Here is a 16,717-nt window from a genome sequence, read left to right on the forward strand (position 1 = left end):
AGTATACAAGTGTGAATTATTGATTAGTAAGCAGGGCAGACGTATAAGTTGGCTGTCTTTAAGGCCCTAGGAATAGACTAGTACTTACCTCGAGAACTGATTACCGTTCATTCATTACTGCATCATTTTCCTTGTTGGGTATGTTGAGTACAGAACCATATTTTATGGCATACAAGACTCATGGGTATATAAGATGCACCCCCCATTTCAGCAAGGAATATTTAGGATTTTTTTTTTTTTTAGTGTATTCGTTCCTTAAAGGGCAGGTATATTTACATGTGCAATCCACCCAGGACGGGGTACGGGTATACTCTGTACCACCACGTAGAAAATGGAGTAAATCGTGAAAGGTAATGTTGTTCAAATACATGGAGAACGTGCCCTAATTGAAATATTTGATTGTTTATTTTGCACCATTAGAGGGCTGAATCTATTTTTTTCTATAAATTTATATTTTGTCAATAAAAATGAGAAATAATAATATCTTGGAGAAATCACAAGTTGAATGAGGAGTACAGTAAAGCCTCGAATAACGACGTTAATGTGTCCTCCAATATTGCAGTGTAAACTGAATCGTCTTATCGCGAATCATTAATTACTATTAAAATAAAGCAATAATAATGAGATGTGTTACCAAGTGTGACCTTTTCATATCTTTTGTGTGGCTTTTTACCCTCTTTTCCCCAAAAAACAATACAATTAATGAAAATTGCAAACTATATTCTTTAAATAATGTTTCTGAATGCACCTTATACAATATAAATGAATAATAAAATGGTCACACAATAGGAGTTGGACGCCATTGTTTTCATTTGTGTTTACAGAAAATAAGACCCTGGTTGTAGCTGTAGTAAAATTAATGTAAAAAAATAAATATACAGTGGTCCCTCGGTTAACGAGCACAATCCGTTCCAGCAGGTTGCTCGTTAACCGAAACCATTGTTTCAATGGGTTTTTGGGTAATTGGTTCCAGCTCACCAAAAATTGCCTTAATTCAACAAAAAAAGGTAGAAAAGTACACTTACTTTGAGGTGTGTATGTAGAAGGCTCCTGGATGATGATGCTGATGTGAATTTGAAGTGGGAGGTGGAGGAGGAGAAAGGAGAAGAGAAGGAGGTGAAGGTGGAGGAGAAGCATTTTACTGCTTCTTGGAAGGTGAGTCACCTTCCATGAAAATGTCAGGAACCTCTGGACTGAAATTTTCTCCACCATGAACATCCTCTCTCCTTGAAGTGGAAGGCTGAGGGCTAGCATCATCCTCTCTCCTTCTTGAAGTGGAAAGCTGAGGGATAGCATCTTGTTCCCTCTGCCTTTTATTGAAGAACGTGTCAATTGTGGTCTGTGGGGCATCTCTCCTCCTCACCATTAACTTATGTTTCAAGGAGGCCATTGAGTCCTCAACATGACACAACGTTAGTTCAGTTTTTTCCACATCTGGGTGCTTTGAAGCCAGTTCTCTGAACTTCTCCCAGTGGTAAATCACATCATTCAACTCTTTAGTTGACATATGGTCATCACTTTCAATTTCCTCCTCACCATTGTCAGCCCCTAACATCTCATCCAGTTGCTTCAAGTCATCAGGAGTAAGTTCCTCCTCATGAGACATCACAAGCTCTTCGACATCATCCTCTTCCACTTCAAGGCCCAATGACTGACCAATGGACACAATCTCCTGGTCCAACTGTGTGTCATCCTGAAATCCCTCAAAATCATGGACTACTGATGGCCACAGTGCTTTCCATGAAGAATTGAGGGATCTAGTGGAGACTTCTTGCCATGATGACACAATCAATTTTACAGCCTCCAGGATGTTGAATTGTGTCTTCCAGAACCGTTTCAGTGTCAGTTCAGGATCAGTGGAAGTTGCCTGATGACACCTCTTAAACATTTTCTTCATGTACAACTTCTTGAAGTTGCTGATCACATTCTGGTCCATTGGCTGTATGATTGATGTAGTGTTTGGAGGCAAAAACAACACTTTCACAAAGTCAAATTGATACTCCAAAGTTCTGGCAAGTTCAGGGTCATGACCAGGAGCATTATCCATGAGGATAAGAGCCTTTAAAGGGAGTTTATTGGTGGTTAGGTAGCTCTTGACACAAGGGCAAAACACCTCAACAGCCCATTCATTAAAGAGCTGTCTTGTCACCCATGCCTTACGGTTGGACTTCCAATAAACTCCAAGCTTTGTTCTTACCACTTGCTGTTGCTTGAACACCCTGGGGTTTTCAGAGTGGTAGACGAGCATAGGCTTCAGTCGGAAATCCCCTGAAGCATTGGCACCAAGTATTAGAGTGAGACGGTCTTTCATGGGTTTATGCCAAGGTAAAGAGGCTTCATCTCTGGTGATGAATGTTCTTTTGAGCATCTTTTTCCAGAGCAGCCCAGTTTCGTCCACATTGAACACTTGCTGTGGAAGATAATTTTCTTCTTCCATCAGTTCTTTAAATTCCACTAAAAACTTTGCTGCCCCTTCCTTATCAGCATTAGCAGCTTCACCATGCCTAACACTGAAAATGTCGCTTCTTTTCTTAAATTTTTCGAACCAGCCTTTGCTGGCCCGAAAATCTTCAAATTTTGTGCCTGAAGAACCAGGTTGATCTGTCTTTAAATGTTCGTATATCTCCCTGGCTCTTTCACAAATGAATTCAGTAGAAACTGAATCACCTTTCATCTGTTTTTCCCTAATCCAGATGAGAAGTAACCTCTCAGTTTCTGCAATTAGGGATCTACTTTTAAAAACTCTGGTAGATTTGTCTCTCACTTTCACTTCTTTAAATTTGTCTTTCTGTGCAAGAATTGTCGACACAGTTGATGTCGACATGCTATATGCTTTGCATAGCGCATTTGTTCTAATTCCTTCTTCATGTTTTTTTATAATTTCCTGCTTGGTTTGGATTGAAATCGCTTTTCTTGATCTCTTAGGCCCCATGCTGGATTCAAACAATGTCAACACGTGATTTTTTTTAGTTAAACTAGCTGTAAATAAAGAATATTTTCTTTAAAATAACACTGCACTGCGCTATACAGTATATTGTCAATATGTAAAGTAAATTTCAAAATGACCAATAATTTGCTTGGAAACACAGAAAAAAAGCATTAAGTTGAAGAGAGTCTCAAGCAAGATGTTACCTCCACTGAAAACAGAGAGAGACTAACGCTTGTTTGGTATGTTAAAAGGCTGGATGGCACGCATAAAACTAGTGACTTTACCTATAATTATGTTCAATAATTGTTAAAATGACTAAAAATTTTAATATTAAACTTTTAAAATTATTGAATACCGTAGTATAAATGTCATGATATTTGCTAAAATAGTAAGGAATTTAAGCCCTAGAACCGATTACTGTATTAGCGGACTAATACTACAGCTGGTTGACCGCCAAGTGCAAGCGAAAACTTGTTGAGGTCGGCTCATAAGAAACACGTTAATCGAGGGATTGCTCGTTAACCGAAGTTAAGAATCTTATGGGAGGTAACTCGTTAACCAAAATCTCGTTAACCGAGGCGCTCGTTAACCGAGGGATCACTGTACATGTTAATAAGGGGATGCAGATGTTTGAAGAAATGGATCAAAATGTTGAGCATTTTGCAAAAGTTGACAGACTGATCCAAGATGCACTTGCTTCCTACAGGGAGATTTACAATTAAAAGAAAAGGCACACTGTGCGGTCTAAATTGGACATATATTTTAAGAAGTCCCCCACTGCTGTTTCCTCATGCCCCACCACTACTGCCTCTTCACTCCCTAAAGATGATCCAATACCTTCAACAAGCAAGTACAGTATGTTAGCCTGTCTGAACAAGGCTACATTGATGACCCAGCCAGCCCTGTCTCCTGTTCTACTTCATCCAATTAGTGTAGTCTCCATTGCGACCAATTCGACTTACGACCTGGTCGTCGGGACGGAACCCCGTCGTAAGTCGAGGAGAGACTGTAATTAGTAAAGCTACGTTACTGTAATAATTTTTGCTTATTAATACCTGTACCCTTCATATACAATACAATACAATACTATGTATATACCTCATTGGTAAAAAATATTGCAACATCATTCAAGACATCTTCAGGTCATAAGACCCACTAATCCCCCACCCAACAATGGGTGGCCTGACATTGCATCAGGTCAGGTTAGTAACATGACCCAATAATCTCCCAACCAACTTTCATCACGAGTGTTAAGACATGATCACAGTTATGTATTACAGTCAATTGAGTGAAGTGTCTACCTATTTTAGGCTAAAGATGACAGGATCTGCTGGTGAGTACAATATATACAGTAGTATACATTATGATGTCAACAGTATGAACAATATTGTACAGTGATGTTTGCATAAATAAATACAGCCCCTACAAGTTGTAACACAGCTCTATTCATGTCTTTATCATATAGAGCTTTTAGTTTTTTAAATACAGTACAATTCTTTTAACCAAACTTTTAGATGAAGTATTCAGGATTATTTCTATAAAAAAATGGTGTGTCTAACGAAATTAGAACTGATTTTACTGACTCCGGTATCAACATTTCTTAAGATCTTTTATAAAAGAATGGAAATCCCATCACTGTAACATATCTAAATATTTTGTTTAAGTATACAGTATCTTATTGGAACTGTCTTGTAGGGAATTTATTAAGGAATATTATGGTATCAAATTCATCTCCTTATCACAATTAGCCACACTTGGTTGAGGAAGGGGGGGGACTGACCACGCAACCCTTACCCCACTAAAAGGGTTCGCTTCTGCCAACAACACGCAGCCCACATTAACACACAAACATTACCCACACTGTGCAACACACACCAACAACCACCCACACACACCCTCCAACACCACCCACACACACCCCCAACACCACCTTCACCCTACATCTCCCACCCCAAACACACACATTCCAACAAGGGAATTAAGACAGCAAGCATGAGAAGTGAAGGTCTTATTGTATGACACATTTGCGTGTATGTGACTGCATGGTTGCGAGTTAAATATCAGCTGTTGAGAAGCACTTGGCAACATTCATTTCCACTCCATCTCTCTTATTACCCACACCTTTCTGCTTTCTCACTCCAATTTTTAAAATGTTATGTAATGCAATGTTGAAGGTGACACAACTTTGCTCATTTATACTTATCACAATCTCCCTAAAAATACTTTAGCTTTCATGTTTATTCAAGACATCTTCAGGTCATGAGACCCACTAATCCCCCATCCAAGAAAGGGTGACCTGACATTTCATCAGACGGTCAGTAATATGAGACCACTAATCCCCCACCCTACCTCCACCTGACATAGCATCAGGTCAGGTCAGTTACATGATACCCACTAATCCCCCACAGCTCCATCGGAGTGTAAAATAACAGTCTTTGTTGTAACACACAGCTTCATTCATATTCATACCCTTTATATTTTTAATGTTTAAATATATTTATTTAACCAAACTTTTAAATAAACTAGTCTGGATTATCACAGTAAAGAAATGGAGTTTCTTACTTAATTAGAACTGTATTTATGGAAAACATCCCCTGCACCCAGAAACGTTCTGGGGAAGTGGGCTAGTGTCCATCTGTGCAAGATGTCTCGCTTAGACACTCAGAAACTTTTCCCAGCAACTGGAAAAGATTCCGGGGATAAGGAATTTCTCCGGGTTTGAAAAAGTCGTCTGGTAAGCTGGAAATCTCTCATCCCTGGAAGTGCTCTACACCAATTGTTCCGGCTAACGGGGATATCACTGTACTAGTCTTTGTTCCACACTAATAGATAGCATTATTTACTAGTGAGACTGGGCCATATTCTCAATCGTCATGCCCGATGGTGTACCCGGCCATCGGGCACCATACGTTTGTGTGGGACGAGGTCATTCAAGAACGTGCTTCAGGCAATACGATGGGTCAGGATGGCGATGTACCGGGCAAGGCTACCAATATTTCCAAATCAGCTGGTTGGCCTAATGTTACCACAACCCAGGCACTGAGTACCCCAATAATATTTCCCTCAAACCCACACATACAAAAAAAAATGTAATCACAACCCCCCAAAAGAAAATAAACAATAAAAAATGCACATCATATGACCAAATGAACATAAAAAGTGTTCAGAGAATATCTATGGGATATATAAATTATTATTCTCTGGTGTTTGTGAGGTTTGTTTTGATGGTTATATTTCACCAGGTGTTGGCCACACTGGGATAGCCAGTGGTTGGCGTACAGTGAGTAAGCTGACACAACAACACGGCTTAGTGTTGTTGTGCAAGCTTATAATCAGCGAGGAATATTTGACACTTGTAAATAAATGACAATCTTTGAATGTACAGTAAAATCTCAATAATTCAGACTTCAATATATCAGATTTTGCTTTTGGGGGACTGAGAAGCTCTGGTCACCAGTAATAAAAAAATGGGAAAGATTAACAAAAAAAACTCTTATGAAATGAACAACACTTACTGAGTACTGTACAGTGGTCTAATCAGATTTGCTATAGGCCTACTGAGAACTAAGACACTTGAGTATGTAAGCAGGCTGGGGCTAATCAGGTGTTGCTGCATTCGTCGGGTTTATCTATTTATTGAATCAGTATTATATTCTCATATGTTTGGCCTCTTATGGTTTATGGTTCATCATGATTAATATAACATCTTCAGTAATAGAGAAAAAATAAAATAGTGTATGTAATTTGTAATATGAATTGAAAATAAAAGGATAAGCTGTATCAGAAAGTTATTTACTCAAGACGCATTCATGTGAGAGTTTTCAGAAGACCAGCTTACAACAGGAATAACTATAACGCACTGTATAGTAGTTGATATGAAGATACCTTCCTAAAAACGTTATTTACTACCTTTGTGTGTTATATGAAGACTCAGTTTGGCTACTTGTACAATTAGACAAATAATTAATGAATAAACCAGGGTATATGCAGATGCATAATACTTTACACTAAAATATTACTTATTGATGATAAATACACTTCAATAGTATTTATTAAGTGATGATAAATACACAACTGTTGTGTACTAATTTACTAAGTGTTGAAGACAGACATTGTGGTAAGCCGATCAGCTGTGTGGTCTTTCAAAATAATATTTTAATAACCTGGCACCAAATGATCCTAAATTATATGAGAATTGTGGTGGAATTGCATAAAGAAGTGCTCAAGAAAGCTTGTGGGAGTTAGGGGAGGGAGCAAACCACCCATGCTACCCTGCTTCCTTCTGCCAGCTGCTCCAAGATAAACATTCATCTTCCACATACAATATACTCCTACACTTATTTGTTCATATTTTTATCTTTATAATACTGTACAGTATACAGTTTTCTCTTTATTCATAAGACAAATTCTGTGGTTACTTACATATAACACTTTGCAGTAAATAACAATCATCTCGGTGACAACAGTTGTTGACAACCTGAGTTTTATGTTTGATTTTCAACCCAGAGAGTTCTGTTTTATATTTTGTTGTTGTTGATGTAATATTCTTTTAATAATCTTGTTATATACTTAAAGACCTTTGTTGTTGAAGTGCAGTAATAACATAACAACAACTGATTTTCTTTAAACAGTTCAGATAAGCAGTGTTATCTCCCCCACCCCCGCATTTTTCAAACTGGGATATAGCCCAATCAGTCCGATTTATTGAGGTTCTACTGTATATATATATATATATATATATATATATATATATATATATATATATATATATATATATATATATATATATATATATATATATATATATATATGTATGTATGTATGTATGTATATATATATATATATATATATATATATATATATATATATATATATATATATATATATATATATATATATATATATATATATATATATATATATATATATATATATATATATATATATATATATATATATATATATATATATATATATATATATATACAGTAAAAGTCCAAAAATCCGGATGCCAGAAATCCGGACCACCCGAGAATCCGGACTTTTCAAAAACTATTTTTTTTTTAGCGGGCATTTGTGTGCATTTGCGCATGCGTGAGCGCCACAGTTGCACAGCGACAACAAGCGACCACGTGGTCGCCACTTTAAAATGGGCAATCAAACTGTGACAACATACCGTATATACTCGTCTATAACCCCCCCTCGTTATCAGTCGACCCTGATTTTTTGACCAAGAAATCGTAAATTTATGATATTCCTCGTTTATAGTTCCACCCACGTTTTTGAGGGTAATGGAACAACAAAACCACTAAAAGCGCTCTACGTCCTATAAACTGAGGCTCGCCATGCATGAAACACAAGTGCTGAAGGCAAATTGTTTACCATTTATTATTACGACACTTTACACTGAAACCCGGGTAGTTTCAACAAAAATATTGTATATTTCCATTCAAGTATTTATTCAAGTCAATTAGGAGGGAATATTATTGAAATACAACAGTTTTTAAACTAAACCATTCGAAAAGCGATTACGGTAACATCTTTTGAACGAAAGAAAGCGAAAGTCATTGTTTTCGTCATGATTTTATCCCACTTTCCACTGTAATACGTATGTAATTTCAGGAAAAATATTACATTTCCGTGAATGTATTATATCAAGCACAGTATAATAGAATATCATTGTAATATATCAGAATTTTAACCGAAAACTATTAAAAAAACGAGTAACATCTGAAGAACATCGGAAGCTTTGGTAAAGTCTTTTGTTTTCGTCATGTATTTTATCCTATTTTACATTGAAATACGTCACGTTTCCACAAAACTACTATTTATCTCCGAGAATATATTCATTCAGGCGCAGTTTAGGTAAAATAGACGAGTGACGTAATAGTTTTTTAACTGAAACCGATTCGAAAAACACGTACCCTCTAGCCCTGTTCAAAGAGAGGACTGGGAGAAGCTGTTTGGTGCTGCAGATGATGACAAGGAAAATGATTTTGATGGATTTTAATGAAAATATTCAGAAATATGGTATCGTAGTATTTATTCAAGTCAATTAGGATAGAATATTATTGTAATAAAACAGTTTTTGAACTGAAAACCATTCGAAAAGCGATTACAGTAACATCTTTTGAACGAAAGAAAGCGAAAGTCATTGTTTTCATCACGATTTTATCCCACTTTCCACTGTAATACGTACGTTCAGCAAAAATATTACATTTCCGTGAATGCATTATATCAAGCACAGTATGAATAGAATACCATTGTAATATAACAATATTTTGAGTCCTACTCTTTCCATTTACAGAGTACTGTACAAGCCCATAATAATGGCTCCTAAAGTAGATAAACTTCATTGTGTGAAGAGAAAGAAGAACACATTGAAATTGAGTGACAAACTTGAAATAATTAAGAAACTAGATCGTGGTGTGAGCAATACTGTTCTAATGGAAACATACGACATTGGAAAGTCTACAATTTATGATATATAAAAGGCAAAGAATAAAATTTAGAATTCACAGCTTTTTCATTAAAACTGCTCGTTTTGATAAATGAAGCATGCTATATTTGCAAATGAATAAACTATCAAAATAAAAGTAACAAAATTTCTGATCTCATATTCAAAATTATTTAGGTTCACAGCCTGTGGTGGGATTCAAAATTTGTTCTCCAACAACACTACACTGCACCCATTGTAAGCCAATGGTCATTCAACCTGCATCAGTGTAACAAGTTAAAACTATAAACTTTACCAGCACATACACCATCCAGTGAAGTGAAGAAAATCTATAGGTCATATTTGATATCCCATACCAGTCATACAAAAGGACAGTAAGACATTACTTAAAAGACATGCTGAACAATAAACACAATTTACATCAATAACCATGATAGTATCTTCATGCATACCTTTCTCATTACCACCCTCAATAGTAAAGAGAATTCTGCCATTTGGTGAGGCTGGATCATCACCATCAGAAGCTCTTACAACAGTTACTGTATCTCTAGGTTCATGGAACTCTGTGATCATTGTGCAGCCATCACGTTCTTCAAAAACTGGGGCTTCATCATTTATGTCTGCAATTGTTACACTGAAATAAAAGGTTTTGAAAATAATCTACAGGTTACCCTTTGTGCTACTAGCATATAACAGTAAAATATAGATAATTTTTACTCGCCTTCAAGATTCAGTCTGACGAGAAACATATACTGTGTACAGTATTAAATAAAAGCAAACACCTGTTAAGAATGAACCATCCTTCATGTCATTTCCCTTGTCCTCTGGGTGTCACCCAGTGAAGCAAGAAGATTTAAATTAAATTAACTTGAAGATTTAAGTAATATATATTAATCAACTTTACATGTCACAGTATGACACTAAGTAATCCTAGCATAATCTGCCTACCACTGGGCTAACCATGCATGACTGGATGAAAAGAGCAAGTGTTAAGATAAACTTTTTAATTAAAAATACAATCACATTGTATGGAAATTATAAAGATATGCAATATAACAATGAAAATATTTTTTTCTGTTTGACAGAAGATCAATTCCATTTTAAAACATATTGATAACAATCAAAGCACAACCTAAAAAATTTAAATATCAAATAATAAACCCATTCCACCTTTTCTACTGACTGTCTCACTTAATCATTTTATTATGCCTACTGCCACACAATTTTATTTACCCTTAAGGAAACCTCTAGAATCCAAAGGACTAAACCCCTTTTTAAATAGTAATCACTTACCCTATCTGCATGAAGGCATTTCTGGACTCGCCAGTAGAGTATCCAAACTGGTAATTATCCCAAGCTTCAATGAGAAGGTTCATGGTACTAAGTTCCTCACGATTTAGTGCAGAAGCCACTGTGATAACACCAGTATCTGGATTAATCTGACAAAAGAAAAAATTAATGAATTATAAAAATCCATATATTTATGAGCTCAACTAATTTTCAAAATTAGTCATGTCTAGTTAAGGTGTGGCAACTCAAAATAAAGCCAATTATAATTTCACAGCACGGGATTGAAGGCTATCATCTAAAAATTGGTGCAGAGCAGTTCCAGGAATGTGAGATTTCCAGGTATGGAGACAAATTTTCTCATCCTGGAATTTTTCTGGGAAAAGTTTTCTGAGATTCTAAATTATGCATCTCATGTGGACAGACACAGAGCTGTATTTATTTATGCAAATACAGTACCAATGTATAAATACAATATATTGTAAATAAACAAAATAATGTACTGTACAGTATACTACTAGTGTACAGTATATTCTGTACTCACTACATACGCATACCAAAGGGGGCAATTACCCCTCCTTGAGTAAATAAATTAATCTAAATAAACCATTTTTAACAATAAAGGAAAAATAATAGCAATAACAAAATTAATAAAAATGATAATGTCACAAATGGAATGATGGGCTCATCATGAATGCAAAGAAAAATACTAATTGTCTCATATTTCAACAATACCTCGGTATGTTTCATTCAAAGGTGCCCCCCCCCCCAGTCAAATTTCTGAATACACTACTGACTCCCCAGCAGATGCATTACAAGCAAGCAGGCTAAATGGTGAATGATAATACAGGATGGCCTGCTTTTGTCCTGTACCACCTCCTGTAGTAGATGTTGATAACTGTCACTCTCCTCTCCCTGCATGAAGGAGGAATTATACCCAAAATGTATCCTGTACATTCACACTTTACACACTAGCATAGTGTACACTGTCCACTCTGTTATGTACAGTACAGTACAGGTATACATAACTGTAATCACTTTTCATATCTTAACACTGCTTTAAATAACTTCTTTAATCGTGTTCTTAGCTGATTATTTGCTGGTACAGTAATGTACAATATTGCACAACATAGATTGTATGTGAAAACAGCAGTGAGCAAGAAAACAAGATTGTACAATGGCAGCAAACACTGAACTAAGAGTATCATGATGCAAAAGTTTGAGGAGATAGGCTGTGAGTGAGATACATCAGCCAATCATAGGCATCCCATGCAGTCACATGACAGCAGTGGCCAATTGTAGCTGACGAGCACTCTGAGCCTACCCACTCACGTGCCCAGCAGTCCCTCAGAAATTCATTCCCATGCCTAGAATGGAGAAATTTTTCCTGGCCATTGCAGAGTTCCGGGGATCAAAGATTCCTACTACAGGTAGCAAATAAGTATAAAAAAAAGAAAAATACCATTTCAGAAATCTATGTTTTGCTTATCACAAAAGACTCTTAAGTTTATATATTATCAGAACTCAAAACTGGGAACATTCAGCCTTACCTTAAATTTGCCATGTGAGGATTTTCTATCAAGAAGGTATGTTACAAGTCCATAATCATCATAATCTGGGTCAACAGCTGTGACAATTGCTACTTGAGTACCAGGTGGTGCATCTTCTCTGATGGTTAAATTAGTTGGAGGATTCACAAAAACTGGATTGTTGTCATTCTCATCAATTACCTAAGGGATAATTGAAATTTGCATAGTACTCTGATACATGTTTTTACCATATTACTAAAAGTATCATCAATGTTACAAAAACAGTGACATACATAATGAATTTCTACACAGTATCATTACATCATAGGGATTCCCAAAGCTGGTCAAGGCCCGTCCTCTAATGAGATGTAGACAGGAGTGAATTGTGCAGCACAGGTTGTTGTTATAGGACAGTAGATGGGTAAAATATTTGGTCATCAATAGCAAACCTTTTGGCCAACACTGTCTTAAGATTTTGTATTTCTTTTTAAGTAAATCTTCTGTATTACAAGAGCTAATTTAAATCCAATTGTAACTTGTAAGATATGAAATATTACCTTAATACAGTACAGTAAAAGGCCAACAAGAAAGAGAGTGAAATTATCCTTTCAAAATAATCTGAGGGGACATTTCCCTGATTTCCCAAGTATTAAGTTCATTCCTGGCCATTTTTAACATACTGTATTTTCTGCCATTCTGAAATTATAATTTAAGTTGGGTAGGTGACTCCATATATAATCTACTCTGGTCTATTAAACTGTAGGAGTTCACAGCTATGACTTTCACAGAATGATGATAAAGGAGATAGGCCATGTTACCAAAATACATGATGTCATCAATCAAATTTACTCCATTCCCAACCAATGGGGTGAAACAGGTATCAAGCCTCAAATAATTCATACTCATCATCATCTCATCCAGAGTGAAAGAACTGAATTAAAGTTTACAAACTAATTGAGATAAATGCTATTCAATTAACTTCTATTCTGTACTGTTGATTTATGAATGAGATTCTTGACTCACATCATAACCCATTATATACTGTCTCCCATCATAAAAACTCATAAATAACAAAAAAAAAATTCCACTGTCTCACCTGAACTACTACATGTACAAGGTTTGAGCGAGGAGGTACACCAGAGTCTGACGCTTGAACAGTAAAATTCAGCCAAGAGAACTCTTCACGATCAACACGATCAGCAACAACAATCTCGCCGGTCTCACGGTCAAGCTTCACAAGAGACAGTATCTCAGGTTGTCCCTATGTGTATGACAGGAATGAAGTTGCAGTGTTTATTGAAAACATAATATAATAAAAAAAGAGGGTATGAAAGTAATATGCATATAATAATACAGTAATTACAGTATAAATAAAGCATTAGAAATCTGTAAATGCATAATTATTGATTAAAATACAATACAGTACAGTCCTGTACAGAATATGAAAAATAAAAAATTCAAAGACATCAACATCTGTTTCCTTTTTCCCCCAGACATAATACTGTATACGTAAAGAAACGCAACTGATAACCGGTATGTCCCACTGGCTGCATGTTAGGATGTACAGTACTGTACCTCCCCTCCCTATAAATAAAGGGTTAATGAAGGGTCTATACAGTACATGTACTGCATGTATATCTTTAATCCCTTTATATATATATATATATATATATATATATATATATATATATATATATATATATATATATATATATATATATATATATATATATATATATATATATATATATATATATATATATATATATATATATATACATACATACATACATATACATACATACATACATGCATACATGCAGCATACATACATACACACATACATACATACATGCATACATACATACATGCATACATACACATACATACACATACATGCATACATACATACACATACATGCATACATACATACATACATACACACATACATACATACATACATACATACATACACATACATACATACATACATACATACATACATACACATACATACATACATACATACATACATACATGCATACATACATACATACATACATACACATACATGCATACATACATATACATACACATACATGCATACATACATATACATATACATACATACATACATACACATACATGCATACATACATACACATAAATGCATACATACATATATACATACATACACATACATGCATACATGCAGCACCACATACATACACTTTTATACATACATACATACATACATGCATACATACATACATACATGCATACATGCATACATGCATGCATACATGCATGCATACATGCATACTGCATGCATACACACATGCACATGCATGCATACATGCATACACATACATACATGTATACATACATACATACATACATACATACATACATACATACATACATACATACATGCATACATACATACATACATACATACATGCATACACACATACATGCATACATACATACATACATACATACACACACATACATACATACATACATACATACATATACATACATACTGTACATACATACATACATACATACATACATACATACATATATATATATATATATATATATATATATATATATATATATATATATATATATATTAGGGTGGTCCAAAACTATATGGTAAAAAATATAAGTAGTAATATATTGCCTCCACAAGCCTTAAAATTGTCCATTTGGTTCATAGATAAGGTCTGTAAATTTTATCCATATTCATTAACATTTAGAGGTCAATCCATTTTGCATATTATACTTGTAGTGTAGGACTAAATTTTCTTGTCCGCATGATACAGTCTTAATATACACAACACATTATATTGGGTATATTTCAATGTATATAGCCTAGTTGCCTATTTGGAAAGGGCAAAGAGTCAAGTATTGAGTCATAGGGACTGACAATGACAGGTTGAAACAGGAAACACAGACAAGGGTTACCATTAATCAGATGAAGTTACTTATTTCATTTATATCTCATCAGTTCTACAATTATTTCATTATCAATCTAAATAGTATATTATGCTGAATAAAGACAATGTGTTTATAATGTGTTTATCTAGCCCCGAAAAATCCTTATTACGTACTAAATGGAAAAAAAAGGACATTGGATTGACCTCTAAATATGCTTTAAATGATCCAATTTTTTTCTGGGATGCATTTTGTACCTAATGGACAAAAATAAACCTTGTGGAGAAAACGTATACAAATATGTGATATTTTGGACCACCCTAATATATATCTATATATATATCTATATATATATATATATATATATATATATATATATATATATATATATATATATATATATATATATATATATATATATATATATATATATATATATATATATATATATATATATATATATATATATATATATATATATATATATATATATATATATATATATATATATATATATATATATATATATATATATATATATATATATATATATATATATATCACATGGGAAAATGGAAACAACGGGCACCTTAGCTTTGCGTCTTTATTCAAGACATCTTCAGAGGCAACTGGACTACATGGACAGAGAGGCTTAAATATAGGGTGACCTTAAAATATGAGGTCAGGTCATAATGATGTCATCACTAATCCCCACACCAACGCATCCGTGAGGCTTAAGAGAGGGGGTGGCGTGACTAGTCAGGTCAGGTCAAAAATAAGGACCCACAAAATAACTATCATACATCTAGATCAAAGGTTTTCAAGCATTTTTTAACCTTGGGCCACTGACAAATAAATTTATGTAACATATCAGTTTTGAACTATCACTAAGGTTTATTGATTTTAATTCCTAATCAAACCTTAGTATATATATATATATACAGTCAACCCTCACTTCTGGCGGTCCCACATTCCGCGTTTTTCTCACGTTACTGTGTGCCCTCTCCAGAACCCAGGATGCTCACATTCATGGTGGGTGTACCCTTTACGGTTGAAGTATAATTTTATTTAGCTCATAAAATTCATACAAATTATCCGGCCAGAATATAATTTTATTGCTGGAATTCTTACAATTTGATGATCATTTTGAATATAAACATCATAGATTTTGCATTAGACATACAAATTTTAGATATAATGTTTACTCTGAGTAAATATGTTATCTTTTGTGCAAAATATATGACATTTATATTCAAAATATTCCTGATCTTACAAGGAATCCCATAAAGTCAATGTATTATCGTAACTTTAGTTTGAGTATTATTTATTAAAATTTAGTGGTTTCCCCAAAATTTCTCAGAGGAGAAGAGAGCAGCAGTGTAGTGTGAGAAGAGGGTGAGAGTTGAGTCCATTATTTGAATGGACATTAACTTGCGACTGTATTTCTCTATTTCTCTTAAGTATTAATTGTGTGCATGTACCATCATAAAATTAAGATATCATTTTACTAGAACATAGGTATTGTGTCGGAAAAAGTGGAGTTTGGGGTCGGGCAGTTTCTGTGGATTAAT

General features: G+C 34.6%; 1 protein-coding gene across 1 annotated transcript in view; it reads right to left on the minus strand.

Annotated features, from left to right (window-relative positions):
• Window positions 1–16,717, minus strand: part of LOC121880181 (cadherin-23-like) — a 142,174-nt gene that overhangs the window by 36,616 nt on the left and 88,841 nt on the right. Inside the window, exons 8-11 of the mRNA XM_042387309.1 lie at window positions 13,299–13,463; window positions 12,224–12,403; window positions 10,680–10,825; window positions 9,839–10,020 (exon numbers count right to left, since the gene is read on the minus strand). Coding sequence (XP_042243243.1) covers window positions 9,839–10,020; window positions 10,680–10,825; window positions 12,224–12,403; window positions 13,299–13,463 — 673 coding nt within the window. The remainder of the gene's footprint in view (window positions 1–9,838; window positions 10,021–10,679; window positions 10,826–12,223; window positions 12,404–13,298; window positions 13,464–16,717) is intronic.

The sequence above is a fragment of the Homarus americanus genome, unplaced genomic scaffold (assembly GCF_018991925.1).
Source record: "Homarus americanus isolate GMGI-L3 unplaced genomic scaffold, GMGI_Hamer_2.0 scaffold30108, whole genome shotgun sequence".
NCBI classification, from domain to species: Eukaryota; Metazoa; Arthropoda; class Malacostraca; order Decapoda; family Nephropidae; genus Homarus; species Homarus americanus.